The 16,542-nt window shown below is 43.1% G+C and overlaps 1 protein-coding gene across 1 annotated transcript in view; it reads right to left on the minus strand.

Annotated features, from left to right (window-relative positions):
- Positions 1 to 16,542, minus strand: part of LOC306740854 (zinc finger CCCH domain-containing protein 18-like) — a 51,117-nt gene that overhangs the window by 24,365 nt on the left and 10,210 nt on the right. The window contains exons 4-9 of the mRNA XM_079223090.1: positions 14,905 to 15,053; positions 14,632 to 14,727; positions 13,763 to 13,905; positions 12,738 to 12,767; positions 10,720 to 10,834; positions 7,038 to 7,306 (exon numbers count right to left, since the gene is read on the minus strand). Coding sequence (XP_079079216.1) covers positions 7,038 to 7,306; positions 10,720 to 10,834; positions 12,738 to 12,767; positions 13,763 to 13,905; positions 14,632 to 14,727; positions 14,905 to 15,053 — 802 coding nt within the window. The remainder of the gene's footprint in view (positions 1 to 7,037; positions 7,307 to 10,719; positions 10,835 to 12,737; positions 12,768 to 13,762; positions 13,906 to 14,631; positions 14,728 to 14,904; positions 15,054 to 16,542) is intronic.

A 16,542-nucleotide genomic window follows, 5' to 3' on the forward strand; every position in this document is an offset into this window, starting at 1 on the left:
AGCTACCTTCAAGGGTGTGTCTAAATATTGGTCAGAGGAAATGAACAAGACTGGATATTCCCACTCTGGAAGTAACGGCTCTGTGTTAGACATTTGAAAAAGGTTCTATATAGGATTCAGAGCATTACATAGCAGCTATTAGCATCTGCTGTGTTAGGATCTAGTGCAGTAACGTCTACCTGAGTGTCGTCATCAGTAACGTCTACCTGAGTGTCGTCATCAGTAACGTCTACCTGAGTGTCGTCATCAGTAACGTCTACCTGAGTGTCGTCATCAGTAACGTCTACCTGAGTGTCGTCATCAGTAACGTCTACCTGAGTGTCGTCATCAGTAACGTCTACCTGAGCAGTCGACTCCCTCAGTGTGTCATCAGAGCTTCTCTGTTCATTTTAAGCGAGTCTCTGATGCTAATAAGCCGCTCTGCACTACTCATAAAGCGGTTCCATGTTGAGAGCTGTGTGGAGGCAATAGATATACTCTGATGTCTATATTTAATGCAAAATATACACTCCAGTGTTTCCCATTTTTCCATTCTGCAGTGGCACATGTGCGTAAACATTGTGGTATGCTCTCATATTGCGCTTCATTACCTGCTAATTAATTCAAAAACTCAGCACCCTCTAGAGAACTGGAAAAGCATTTGTTAATACATTGTCAATTATATCAGAAGAAAATAATCAGTCTCACGATTATTAAGGGGCATATAGCTAAAGAACTAAAATAATTTATAATCATCATCAACTAAATCCTTTTACGTTGTATTTGCATAAAACCACAGAGTTCAAGTAAAAGATTGTATTTTGATTGATATACAAATCTTGGCATTGGCAGGGTTAATGATGCATTATAAGAGGCTTATGGAGTGTAAAAATACACTAATATCCATTATATATTGCTGTGAAAACATCTCGATTAAACTACTGGATATATTCAAGTTTTTCATCAAAACCACATTTCACAAGATGACTAGCTTTGTCCAGTATTCATTTTTACTAAATGGAGCTTGAACGCACCATTATTGTTTATTTTGTAATCCTTCCTCAAAGACAACCTTCTGTTGATAAGAACACACTTCAGAGCGGAACATAGCTCAAGTTGTGATTCTACGTGTAGCTCTGACACCCGGGGATGTACTCGGGTACTTTGTGCATGTACACACACTCATCGGTTGAGTAAATGATTGTTATTCCAAGTACGTTTCCCTGTTCCACGTTGATGTTGGTGTTATTTTTAGTTCTTCCTCGTTACATGAGATATTAACATACTTGGAATAACAATCATTTACTCATCCGCGACTAATGAGTGGGCGTCCTTGAGAGTACATGCACAAAGATCCCGAGTACATTCCCAAGAGAAAGAGAAATTCTGCTGGTGTGATGCAAGAGCAAACGAGTGATGTCAGAGCTAAACGTGTGTTCTTATCAACAGAAGTTTTTCTTTGAGGAAGGATTAAAAAGTAAGCAGTGGCAAAAGCGATAAGGCCCACAGTACAACAAAAGGTAAGAGGACGTTTGCAGACTCTGCAGGTTTAATGACGCGCCTGAGGAGCCTTCTGGAGAAGCACAGCCAGTCTGATGGAAAGAGTTCAACAGGTTGAACTCTTTCCATCAGAAATCCATCACATTTCCATGAACACAACGTCAGTGTGTTCTTTATTACAGAGCAGCTGTTTAAAACACACAGTGGCTTCAGGATGCTGAGACCGGATATTTAACACCAGACCACGGAGGACATGTGAAGCAGACGAAGAAACCCCTTCATTACATGAACACTTGGGATGGTATCGTTTGGGTTTTTTCCGATACCGGTGCTAAACCGATACTTTTAAAACGATACCGGTGCTAAACCGATACTTTTAAAACGATACCGGTGCTGAACCGATACTTTTAAAACGATACCGGTGCTGAACCGATACTTTTAAAACGATACCGGTGCTAAACGGTGCCTGAACCGATACTTTTTTATTGCCAAGGCAATTTTTTTTCTTCAAATTGAACAATATTATTAACTGTTTAAAGTATACTATAGATATGAATAAATAAGTACATACAAAACACACTTCAAACTACAGCTTCAAACCTTTTAACTTCAAACTATAAAAATATATATTTAAAAAAAGAACAGACACCAGCATCATGGCCTGATGGGACCGTGTGCAACAGAACTCAGACTCTGTTGGATCCTAAAACTGCTGCTTTACTGGACTACACGTCATCATTAATATCAACTGGAGAGATTTGTTCCATCAAGCCGAGGACGGACGTTCAAAAGCTCGTGCTCGTGTCTGCAGCGATCTCTGTGTGCGCGCACTGTGTGTGTGAGCGCTGGAAGCCCCGCCCCCTGGAGCCCCGCCCCCTGGAGCCCCGCCCCCTGGAGCCCCGCCCCCTGGAGCCCCGCCCCCTGGAGCCCCGCTCTGCATGCAGGCAGACAGAGAGCAGAGCAGCAGTGTGCTCTGATCCGCTATTTTAATAATCGTTTTTAGCGTGCGGGCACCGCGCTACCTTTTTAGTATCTATATACCGTGCAACTTTGCAGAGTAGTGTAAAAAAAAAAGTATTTAAATCGGCTCAGGCACCGGAAGGAAGCACCGAAATCTGCGTTGCTTTTCGGTCCGGTAGGTACCGGACGTGTTGGAACCGGTGCCAATATGGTACCGGTTCTCGGTACCCAACCCTACTGGACACGGAGGTCAAGAATACTCTGGAGGAGGAAGGCTTGTCTTTGTTAAAGTCACAATCAAGAGAGGCCTTCATGAATATGAAAACAGAAGGTTTACAACAAGGTGCAAAGCACTGGACACTGAAGAACAGATTAGACTTGACCAGAACACATCTGAATGAGCCGGACCCTACTTAGTTAGATATCTATCTATCTATCTACATATAGATATGTATATCTCAGTACAGATGGATAAAGACCCAAAACAAATTGAGAACAGCCCAATAGCTTCTCAAGGCAAAGAAATGGAATATTCTTCACGTGATCAACACAAGTGAGGACGCTTTTCATTTCCTGAAGTAAACGTGAAGCAGAAAGATCCACAAACAAGCAGCACTAAGGAGCTGCAGTAAAGAGTACTAACACGCAGCACTAAGGAGCTGCAGTAAAGAGTACTAACACGCAGCACTAAGGAGCTGCAGTAAAGAGTACTAACACGCAGCACTAAGGAGCTGCAGCAAAGAGTACTAACAAGCAGCACTAAGGAGCTGCAGTAAAGAGTACTAACACGCAGCACTAAGGAGCTGCAGCAAAGAGTACTAACAAGCAGCACTAAGGAGCTGCAGTAAAGAGTACTAACAAGCAGCACTAAGGAGCTGCAGCAAAGAGTACTAACAAGCAGCACTAAGGAGCTGCAGTAAAGAGTACTAACACGCAGCACTAAGGAGCTGCAGCAAAGAGTACTAACAAGCAGCACTAAGGAGCTGCAGTAAAGAGTACTAACAAGCAGCACTAAGGAGCTGCAGTAAAGAGTACTAACAAGCAGCACTAAGGAGCTGCAGTAAAGAGTACTAACAAGCAGCACTAAGGAGCTGCAGCAAAGAGTACTAACAAGCAGCACTAAGGAGCTGCAGTAAAGAGTACTAACACGCAGCACTAAGGAGCTGCAGTAAAGAGGACTAACAAGCAGCACTAAGGAGCTGCAGTAGGTAATGTTCTACTACTGTGTTGCAGTGAAGTAACTTCTTCAGTCGCCATAACTGTGTCACAGAGGGGGAGGGGCCGACACAAACACTTAAAGTAGTGGTTCTCAAACTTTTTCTGTAAATAACTTCATTTTGTGACTCCACTTGTGCTTTTATAAGTAACAGAATAACAGGGCTCTAACAGAGCCTAAAAATAGACACAGTGCGACTAAATGTTTCATCTACTCGCGCGTGTGCGACCAGTAAATTAGTTATTTTTAATTTTTATTATTAAATATTTTTGTTGCTGACAAACTTGTTGTACACTTCAGCCCACTATAGTTAGCGGTAATGCCTGAATGACAACCAACATTAACTCCAGAAGAAGAAGAAAGGAGACTTTCACTGACACAGACCGTCTGAAGGAAAGCCCACTGACACACAGACCATCTGAAGGAAAGCCCACTGACACACAGACCGTCTGAAGGAAAGCCCACTGACACACAGACCGTCTGAAGGAAAGCCCACTGACACACAGACCATCTGAAGGAAAGCCCACTGACACACAGACCGTCTGAAGGAAAGCCCACTGACACACAGACCGTCTGAAGGAAAGCCCACTGACACACAGACCATCTGAAGGAAAGCCCACTGACACACAGACCGTCTGAAGGAAAGCCCACTGACACACAGACCGTCTGAAGGAAAGCCCACTGACACACAGACCATCTGAAGGAAAGCCCACTGACACACAGACCGTCTGAAGGAAAGCCCACTGACACACAGACCGTCTGAAGGAAAGCCCACTGACACACAGACCATCTGAAGGAAAGCCCACTGACACACAGACCGTCTGAAGGAAAGCCCACTGACACACAGACCGTCTGAAGGAAAGCCCACTGACACACAGACCGTCTGAAGGAAAGCCCACTGACAGACCGTCTGAAGGAAAGCCCACTGACAGACCGTCTGAAGGAAAGCCCACTGACACAGACCGTCTGAAGGAAAGCCCACTGACACAGACCGTCTGAAGGAAAGCCCACTGACACACAGACCGTCTGAAGGAAAGCCCACTGACACAGACCGTCTGAAGGAAAGCCCACTGACACAGACCGTCTGAAGGAAAGCCCACTGACACAGACCGTCTGAAGGAAAGCCCACTGACCGACCGTCTGAAGGAAAGCCCACTGACCGTCAGACCGTCTGAAGGAAAGCCCACTGACCGTCAGACCGTCTGAAGGAAAGCCCACTGACACACAGACCGTCTGAAGGAAAGCCCACTGACACACAGACCGTCTGAAGGAAAGCCCACTGACACACAGACCGTCTGAAGGAAAGCCCACTGACACACAGACCGTCTGAAGGAAAGCCCACTGACACAGACCGTCTGAAGGAAAGCCCACTGACACACAGACCGTCTGAAGGAAAGCCCACTGACACACAGACCGTCTGAAGGAAAGCCCACTGACACACAGACCATCTGAAGGAAAGCCCACTGACACAGACCGTCTGAAGGAAAGCCCACTGACACACAGACCGTCTGAAGGAAAGCCCACTGACACACAGACCGTCTGAAGGAAAGCCCACTGACACACAGACCGTCTGAAGGAAAGCCCACTGACACACAGACCGTCTGAAGGAAAGCCCACTGACACACAGACCGTCTGAAGGAAAGCCCACTGACACACAGACCGTCTGAAGGAAAGCCCACTGACACACAGACCGTCTGAAGGAAAGCCCACTGACACACAGACCATCTGAAGGAAAGCCCACTGACACAGACCGTCTGAAGGAAAGCCCACTGACACACAGACCGTCTGAAGGAAAGCCCACTGACACACAGACCATCTGAAGGAAAGCCCACTGACACAGACCGTCTGAAGGAAAGCCCACTGACACAGACCGTCTGAAGGAAAGCCCACTGACAGACCGTCTGAAGGAAAGCCCACTGACAGACCGTCTGAAGGAAAGCCCACTGACACAGACCGTCTGAAGGAAAGCCCACTGACAGACCGTCTGAAGGAAAGCCCACTGACAGACCGTCTGAAGGAAAGCCCACTGACACAGACCGTCTGAAGGAAAGCCCACTGACACACAGACCATCTGAAGGAAAGCCCACTGACACACAGACCATCTGAAGGAAAGCCCACTGACACAGACCGTCTGAAGGAAAGCCCACTGACACACAGACCATCTGAAGGAAAGCCCACTGACACACAGACCGTCTGAAGGAAAGCCCACTGACACACAGACCGTCTGAAGGAAAGCCCACTGACACACAGACCGTCTGAAGGAAAGCCCACTGACACACAGACCATCTGAAGGAAAGCCCACTGACACACAGACCATCTGAAGGAAAGCCCACTGACACAGACCGTCTGAAGGAAAGCCCACTGACACACAGGCCATCTGAAGGAAAGCCCACTGACACACAGGCCATCTGAAGGAAAGCCCACTGACACAGACCGTCTGAAGGAAAGCCCACTGACACACAGGCCATCTGAAGGAAAGCCCACTGACACACAGGCCATCTGAAGGAAAGCCCACTGACACAGACCGTCTGAAGGAAAGCCCACTGACACAGACCGTCTGAAGGAAAGCCCACTGACACAGACCGTCTGAAGGAAAGCCCACTGACAGACCGTCTGAAGGAAAGCCCACTGACAGACCGTCTGAAGGAAAGCCCACTGACACACAGACCGCCTGAAGGAAAGCCCACTGACAGACCGTCTGAAGGAAAGCCCACTGACACACAGACCGCCTGAAGGAAAGCCCACTGACACACAGACCGTCTGAAGGAAAGCCCACTGACACACAGACCGTCTGAAGGAAAGCCCACTGACACAGACCGTCTGAAGGAAAGCCCACTGACACACAGACCGTCTGAAGGAAAGCCCACTGACACACAGACCGTCTGAAGGAAAGCCAGTGTGTGAGATAAACAGTTTTTACGCATTTTCCTTTTTATGATATAAGCTGAAACATAGTCTGTCTGTTTTGTACGGCTGCCTTATTTCTGCTGTCTTTGAATGCGAGCTGTGTATGTCTGTAGGTATTTGAAACGGAAAAATACATAATGTATACAATGAATGAACCAAGAGAAAGAGAACCAATGTTTCATTGTGAAGAACAAAGGAAACAAACCACGTATGGTAGTGATCAGAGTTAGACCGATAACCAGGCTGATATTTCAGCATTAGCTTGTCTTAGTTTGACTAAGCGATTGTTTGACTGTAATATGCAAGCGCTTAGTAGCTTGTGTAACTATTCTAAAAATACCATCGACAGATTTTGTTAACCATTTCACACTGACGCCAGTATCGACTGGGCAATGATAGAGATGCATGCCCAAGAATCAAGGCATGACGGCAATCATTTCTGCAGAACAGACCAATCAACGTAAAGCCCACTCACTTTGGCGGCACGCCGAGGGGAGAGCGTGGCTTCACTTTGTCCTCGTCTTTTTTCTCCCGGGGGTCTCGAGGCGGACGCATCCTCGGCCTCTCCTTCTCGTCCCGCTTCATCCGGTCTCGCTCCCACTCCTCTTTCCGCCGCATCCTCTCCTTTTCACGCTCCCGTTCCCTCTCCCTCTCTCTCTGCCGGCGCTCCCTCTCCCGGTGATCTCTCTCCCGATCTCGGTCCCGGGGTCGCTCCCGAGGGTCCCGCTCACGCTCTCGCTCCTGCTGAGGGGGAGACGCTCAGTTTAGTCCGTGGCAATTCATTCATTCATTCCGAGTAAAGTCTTACGACTCAACCAGGGCTGTGCGGCATGAACCGGCTGTCCGAATTTTTCATATACCGTCAAACCGGTGCGTAGCCGTAACAACTGTTGTCGCTCTTCAGCAGGAAGCAACATTTACTAACGGTCTGAGCTACTTACGTGTCATGGTTATTACTTTAGTCATGGTTGTGACTTTAGTCATGGTTATTACTTTAGTCATGGTTATTACTTTGGTCATGGTTGTGACTTTAGTCATGGTTATTACTTTGGTCATGGTTATTACTTTGGTCATGGTTATTACTTTGGTCATGGTTGTGACTTTGGTCATGGTTATTACTTTGGTCATGGTTATTACTTTGGTCATGGTTATTACTTTGGTCATGGTTGTGACTTTGGTCATGGTTGTGACTTTGGTCATGGTTATTACTTTAGTCATGGTTATTACTTTGGTCATGGTTATTACTTTAGTCATGGTTATTACTTTGGTCATGGTTATTACTTTGGTCATGGTTATTACTTTAGTCATGGTTATTACTTTGGTCATGGTTGTGACTTTAGTCATGGTTATTACTTTAGTCAGGTTGTGACTTTGGTCATGGTTATTACTTTGGTCATGGTTATTACTTTGGTCATGGTTATTACTTTAGTCATGGTTATTACTTTGGTCATGGTTATTACTTTGGTCATGGTTATTACTTTAGTCATGGTTATTACTTTAGTCATGGTTATTACTTTGGTCATGGTTATTACTTTGGTCATGGTTATTACTTTGGTCATGGTTATTACTTTGGTCATGGTTATTACTTTGGTCATGGTTATTACTTTAGTCATGGTTATTACTTTGGTCATGGTTATTACTTTGGTCATGGTTATTACTTTGGTCATGGTTATTACTTTAGTCATGGTTATTACTTTGGTCATGGTTATTACTTTAGTCATGGTTATTACTTTGGTCATGGTTATTACTTTGGTCATGGTTATTACTTTAGTCATGGTTATTACTTTGGTCATGGTTATTACTTTGGTCATGGTTATTACTTTGGTCATGGTTATTACTTTGGTCATGGTTATTACTTTGGTCATGGTTATTACTTTGGTCATGGTTATTACTTTAGTCATGGTTATTACTTTGGTCATGGTTATTACTTTGGTCATGGTTGTGACTTTAGTCATGGTTATTACTTTAGTCAGGTTGTGACTTTGGTCATGGTTATTACTTTGGTCATGGTTATTACTTTGGTCATGGTTATTACTTTGGTCATGGTTATTACTTTAGTCATGGTTATTACTTTAGTCAGGTTGTGACTTTGGTCATGGTTATTACTTTGGTCATGGTTATTACTTTGGTCATGGTTGTGACTTTAGTCATGGTTATTACTTTAGTCAGGTTGTGACTTTGGTCATGGTTATTACTTTGGTCATGGTTATTACTTTGGTCATGGTTATTACTTTAGTCATGGTTGTGACTTTGGTCATGGTTGTGACTTTGGTCATGGTTGTGACTTTGGTCATGGTTGTGACTTTGGTCATGGTTATTACTTTGGTCATGGTTATTACTTTGGTCATGGTTGTGACTTTGGTCATGGTTATTACTTTGGTCATGGTTGTGACTTTGGTCATGGTTATTACTTTGGTCATGGTTGTGACTTTGGTCATGGTTATTACTTTAGTCATGGTTATTACTTTAGTCATGGTTATTACTTTGGTCATGGTTATTACTTTGGTCATGGTTATTACTTTAGTCATGGTTATTACTTTGGTCATGGTTATTACTTTGGTCATGGTTATTACTTTGGTCATGGTTGTGACTTTGGTCATGGTTCTTACTTTAGTCATGGTTATTACTTTAGTCATGGTTATTACTTTAGTCATGGTTATTACTTTGGTCATGGTTATTACTTTGGTCATGGTTATTACTTTAGTCATGGTTATTACTTTGGTCATGGTTGTGACTTTGGTCATGGTTCTTACTTTAGTCATGGTTATTACTTTAGTCATGGTTATTACTTTAGTCATGGTTGTGACTTTGGTCATGGTTGGAACTTTATAACAATGAATAACCCACAACTAACGCTCTTTAACAGGTAAAACACCACGACAACAGCTTGTGACAAAAAATTTGTAACACTAATAATTGTACATTCATAAAATTACACCGCCAAACTGCATGCTGGGTACAGCTCACCCACTATCATGAAACTCCGTCGCAAGAGACAGACTCTTCCGGTTGGTCTCTCCCTGGTTGTTTTCACCTACATTCCCCTGGGTCCTAAAGCCTAGTTTATGGTACGCCGTCGACATGACGTCGTCGTTGAGCATTCGAAGTTCTGCGTCGAGGGACCGCGTTGCTCTGCAATAACCGCCATGCCGCCAGGGGGGTGTGTCTATGTGTCTGTGGTTTCAGGGGTTATAGCCGAATTCCGGTCACAGTAAACAATGACGACCAAGTTGGAGCGGCTGCATTAAAGTTGGAGCTCATCAATATTGAAGAGCAAATGCTTATATTGCAAATGTTGAAGCGCAGGCGACAGAGAAGACTTTAGGGAGGTGGTCTGTACGACCACTAAACCGGTCGAGGCTGGGAAAAAGCAACTGCCGGAAATTACGTTCTGAGCGGACCAATCACAGCGCTTGCGGTCCGCGTCAACGCGACGCGTAGTTAGGATTTTTTGGAGGTCAGGCTACGGCGTAGGGGTCTGCGTCGACCTGACGGAGAACCATAAATTAGGCTTAAGTCCCTCCATGTTTACCTTCCTAACACCCTCTATGTACCAACATACTAACAGCTGTTCAGTTGGCTGGTGATCCTTTTTTACTTGGAAAAAAAATACCGTGATATACCGTGAAACTGCCAGAATCTTACAAAATACTGTGATATGAATTTTTGGCCATACCGCCCAGCCCTACCAACAAATATAGTTTCATGCTTGAAGAAAAAAGCACAGTAATTACAAAACAAAACACAAACCTGGAGACTATAGTCTGATAGTAATATAATTAATAGAGTAGTTTAATAGTAGTCTGATGTATATAATTAATGCCAAATATATACTCCAGTGTTTCCCATTTTTCCATTCTGCAGTGGCACATCTCCATAAACATTTTGTGGTATGCTCTCACATATATTGAGCTTTATTACTTGCTAATTAATTGCAGGTATCGACTGGGCTATAATAGAGATGCATGCCTGTCTGCATTAACCACACCCTGTTCTCATGTCTTTGTGCCAGCCCCTGTACCATTCGCTGGTTGTTCCCTGTTTGGACTTCATGCTTTGGCATATTTGCTTTACTTTGTGCTGCTGAAGGACCCATTTTGGCGAAGAAAACCTTAACGTGAGAGAAAACATGTTGAGCAGACTGTCAGGATACTCACACTGTAGTGGTAAGGAAGCGGCGCTTCTGTGTACTGCACCCGGAAGTTTTCATACTGGCCACCTCGCCAGAGGGCCTCCATTTCATAGTCATAGTATGGGTCAGCGTACGGGTCACTGTGGAGGGAAACGCATTGCAATTGTATGACAACTCATGAAAGTTACTTTGTTTAATGGAAAGTATTTGTGTTTTTTGCCCATTAAATTCTATTTTGTCGCGCCACGGTTTCATAATGAACAGAAAATACTTTTAAACTTCTGAAGGCTTGCTGGCCCTCTGAGCATTTCTTTAAAAACGACGCGCTGGTGACTGGCTCTAGTTTCCTGGATGTCTGCTGTCAGCGTTCCAACATTCTCTCCCGGAGCTCGCCGCTTTTTTAGCGTAGGTCTTTATTATTGGATTATAACTATTTATGCATTAATGTGTTCATTACTTAAAAGGTTGAGCTCATTTTAACTGCGCTATATACTTAATAATTAGCTGATATACAACTTAAAAATATATTATAGTTAAAAAGTTAATTTGTATTAAAAATATCTACAAAGTAGCCTACCTAGCAACTAATATTGTTAAATAAGTATATAGGGCTGCAACAACGAATCGATAAAAAACGATTATCAAAAGTGTTGGCAACGAATTTCATTATCGATTCGTTGTGTCGCGTGATTATTACGCCGGGCAATAAGTCGCGTAGAAGAAAAAAAAAAGAGCAGAGCAACTGGCCGGCCAGCGTTTCTGAGATTGGAGTGAGACACCAGAAAAGCTGAGGTCGTGATCTTCTCAAAAATAGAAGATCTTTGACAAGTCAAGTCTTGGCCAATCAGCGTCTTCATGTTCCTCAAACTTGTTTTTAATGGAAGCTACTAGTCAGCTTGCTATCGCGTTAGCTAACGTGTTTGGGTTGTGTATTGTCGTTAAAGTTCCGTTATGTTCCGTTACAGTTCAGTCTTGCTTGTAAAAAACGTAACGTGATGAAACATGCCGTCACCCCCCCCGGTCTGGTTCAGTTCACGCTGTCACTCGTTAACGTTAAACCGGCACACCGGAGGATCTGGCTGCAGGTTGTTTTTTAATTTTTTTTTACTCAAAGTAGAATGAAGCAAATCACGTAGTTGGGCTAAGCCAACAACGTGACGTCGTGGTCATAAGAGACCCAGAATGAAAGAGTTTAAGGAAGAGGACGCTCTATATGGAGCAGTACAGCTTCCCTCTGTCCAGTATTTCATACATATTGATAAAGCAGGGTATGTAAATGCAGCCTCTGGAGGGATCAATTACAGTAAACAGGGCTCACATTTGGCAGATGTAAAGCATAGATGTGTATGTTTTTAGTGTGAGTCCATTTTGTTGTTTTAATTAACAGCTCAGAGATGTTCAAGGAGCAACCTGTTGGTGCACTTTCTGAAGATGTTTTGCACTGTCACTTCTGTTTTTGAATAAAGGGTTGGAAATGAACACTTTTTTGATGAAAACATTTTTTTATCCGATTCATCGATTAATCGAAAAAATAATCAACCGATTAATCGATTATTAAAATAATCGTTAGTTGCAGCCCTATAAGTATAGTGAAGTTAAAAATATGAACAATGTTTCTCTCTGAGATACAGTGGGCTACAGGTATAATGTTAAATAAGTAAAATACTGAAGTAAAGTACTTAAACATTGTATAAAACCCAACGCTCATGCTACTCAAGTTAAATCTATACCCGTTTACACCAGGGGTGTCATAACAATGATAAGGGGTGTCATAATAATAAGATTCAAAGAGGTCCAATTAGAGGACATTTCTAGGTCCAGAACACCATGTCTTTAACTTGCAATATGATTCAGAGCTCATATATATTTAAGTGGCGGCTTAGATCCTGTATTTTCTGTGTCCTCAGTTTGGGTTTAACTAGTTAAAATGGAAATGCTCTATGTAATGTAATAATTGTCAATAATCTGTCAGGTGTAGGTCTGGGACCAGAGGGGATACAGTGACAAGTGACCTCTGTTAGGTCTAAATTAGTCTTGACTTACCCATATACAGGATCTCTGAATTCCATTTCACTGAAAGAAGAAAACAGATTAGTATCAATGACAAAATATAAATCATATCATATATGGTACATTTGGGGAAATCAAATATAAAAACATAACTAATGACAAAGGCACAGAATTGATGAAAAAAATAATAGAAATCTTTCAGGGATCCTCAGAGATGTTGGCGGCATGAGAGCTGCTGTTTGTGACTATGATGTAGTGTAGTGAAGAGAAGCAGCATCTCAGTAAGCTAGTACACAGCACAAGAGGTCTGGACTTTTACAAGCTCTTGTTGGAGTCGTGTTTGAACTACAACCCTGTTCTGTATGGTCTGCTGGTAGAAACCCTGTTATGTATGGTCTGCTGGTAGAAACCCTGTTATGTATGGTCTGCTGGTAGAAACCCTGTTATGTATGGTCTGCTGGTAGAAACCCTGTTATGTATGGTCTGCTGGTAGAAACCCTGTTATGTATGGTCTGCTGGTAGAAACCCTGTTATGTATAGTCTGCTGGTAGAAACCCTGTTATGTATGGCCTGCTGGTAGAAACCCTGTTATGTATAGTCTGCTGGTAGAAACCCTGGCGTCCTTACAGAGGTTCTTACTGATGGAGACTGACTTCTCTATGCACATCAGTACCTTGCATTTTGTATGTACTGTTTCCCTTTTGTAAATGTTAAACTTGCTCAAATCAAAGAAAGCATATCTCCACTTCCTTAAAACAGAAATTGCTACCAGCACCTTGTGAAGCCTTCCTGCCGACAGAGCTGCTCCTAGTAGCGGAGGAGTGACCGGAGGGACCCGGGTTCAAATCTCACATGGAGCATTTCTTGTGATTATCATTGTACGATGTGTGTTTGTTTAAAGGATTCTCAGTGTGTCTCTCATCTTACCAAACTGTAGTTAAATCATGAGTCTGTCGGGATTGAATTTAAATCATTTAAAAAGGTAATGGAGGGTAAATCTTTGCGCAATGCATTAACTAAAAATGAATACAACTTGTGCTGAATGTAAGGAGTATTACTCTCTGATGATGCGGTAGCTGCGTTCTCTGAAGAAGTCATTCTCTTTGTCAAACTCTCGGTCGTCCTCCCCGATGGTCACGTTGAAGCGCTTCTCCTCAAAGTCCGGCTCCTGCTCCTTACGGATGGTGGCCTTCTTCAGCACCTAAGGGACGCGGAACAACCGGATTAAACCACCGCTTTGAGGGACGGCGACCAGGACACTTTATGTTGATGTGAGAGAGAAGTAAGAGGCTGCTTGTCTGGTTAATGTCTATTGACCAGCATGTACATGTTGTTGGTCATGAAAACTGTCTGTGACCAGGTAGAGGCCCAAATCCATTTGGCTTACAAAATAGACTTTGGGTAATATATAACAGAGTTCATTCACATTCTGACCAGTGGATTCCATGACTTTTCCATGACTTTAAACCGAATGTCCATGACAAACATTTAGTGAAGTCTGGGTGTAAACAGTAAAAAGTGAGTAAATGTAGTATTTAAACTAACAATGAGAATACAAAGCATACAGTAAACCTTAAATGACACAAATGAATGAGACAATAGTTTGATTAAAAGAATAAACATTTATATAAATGCCTGTATGTATGCCTGCTTATATTTTGAGTCTTTCTTTTAAAAGCATATTCATTATTTCAAACTCAGCGTGAAAGAACACAAATATATGACATTTACATGACTTTTACTAAACTTTGTTTTTTTGGGGGGGAATGTATTAGCTTTCCAAACCGGTGACAGTAAAGGTTATGACTGCAATAAAACTGCAACCCTTGCATAGCCATTTGATGTGGCGTGCCACTAAACAAACAGGTCTCAGTTATAGTTGGTTTGCACCCTCACAGCGGCGGTTCAATGCCGTGGAGGCGCTTACCTCTTTGGCGTGCCTCAGCCCTCGCTCCCAGGCACTCTCCACAGGAGGCTCCACAGGAGGAGGAGGGGGAGGGAGCTCCTCCACCACAGGCCCGGCCTGAACAGAGGCAGAGACAGATCTGTATCACACACGCTCACAGATGCCCAGAGATACCATCAGGAGAAATACACACCGAACAGATCCTGAGAATTTGTAGATTTGTTTATCTCGCTGAATGCATGAACTGTGATGTTCCAGCAGTGTGTGACAGATACTGTTCAGAAAAAGACCTACCCAGGGGTTATTGGGGATGAGTGGGTGAGGTCCTCCAGGAGGCGCTCCGTTGGGGGAGAAGGGGTCCGGCTTACTGATGAGGGAGTAGTTTCCTTTGTCATTGACTCCAGGGTGGATGAACCGACAGTTCATACCCCAAGTGCAGTTTCCTGGAGAAGAACACATGTTCCAGTGTGGTTAACCCTAGAACACTAACGTCTTTAACCCTAGAACACTAATGTCTTTAACCCTAGAACACTAACGTCTTTAACCCTAGAACACTAACGTCTTTAACCCTAGAACACTAACATCTTTAACCCTAGAACACTAACGTCTTTAACCCTAGAACACTCACATCTTTAACCCTAGAACACTAACGCCTTTAACCCTAGAACACTAACATATTTAACCCTAGAACACTAACACCTTTAACCCTAGAACACTAATGTATTTAACCCTAGAACACTAACGTGGTTAACCCTAGAACACTAACGTCTTTAACCCTAGAACACTAACGTCTTTAACCCTAGAACACTAACGTCTTTAACCCTAGAACACTAACGTCTTTAACCCTAGAACACTAACATCTTTAACACTAGAACACTAACATATTTACCCCTAGAACACTAACGCCTTTAACCCTAGAACACTAACGTCTTTAACCCTAGAACACTAACGTCTTTAACCCTAGAACACTAACGCCTTTAACCCTAGAACACTAACGTCTTTAACCCTAGAACACTAACGTCTTTAACCCTAGAACACTAACGCCTTTAACCCTAGAACACTAACGCCTTTAACCCTAGAACACTAACGTCTTTAACCCTAGAACACTAACATCTTTAACCCTAGAACACTAACATCTTTAACCCTAGAACACTAACATCTTTAACCCTAGAACACTAACATCTTTAACCCTAGAACACTAACATCTTTAACCCTAGAACACTAACGTCTTTAACCCTAGAACACTAACGTCTTTAACCCTAGAACACTAACGTCTTTAACCCTAGAACACTAACGTCTTTAACCCTAGAACACTAACATCTTTAACCCTAGAACACTAACGTCTTTAACCCTAGAACACTCACATCTTTAACCCTAGAACACTAACGCCTTTAACCCTAGAACACTAACATATTTAACCCTAGAACACTAACACCTTTAACCCTAGAACACTAATGTATTTAACCCTAGAACACTAACGTGGTTAACCCTAGAACACTAACGTCTTTAACCCTAGAACACTAACGTCTTTAACCCTAGAACACTAACGTCTTTAACCCTAGAACACTAACGTCTTTAACCCTAGAACACTAACATCTTTAACACTAGAACACTAACATATTTACCCCTAGAACACTAACGCCTTTAACCCTAGAACACTAACGTCTTTAACCCTAGAACACTAACGTCTTTAACCCTAGAACACTAACGCCTTTAACCCTAGAACACTAACGTCTTTAACCCTAGAACACTAACGCCTTTAACCCTAGAACACTAACGCCTTTAACCCTAGAACACTAACGTCTTTAACCCTAGAACACTAACATCTTTAACCCTAGAACACTAACATCTTTAACCCTAGAACACTAACATCTTTAACCCTAGAACACTAACATCTTTAACCCTAGAACACTAACGTCTTTAACCCTAGAA

This window comes from Taurulus bubalis (assembly GCF_910589615.1).
Source record: "Taurulus bubalis genome assembly, chromosome: 9".
NCBI classification, from domain to species: Eukaryota; Metazoa; Chordata; class Actinopteri; order Perciformes; family Cottidae; genus Taurulus; species Taurulus bubalis.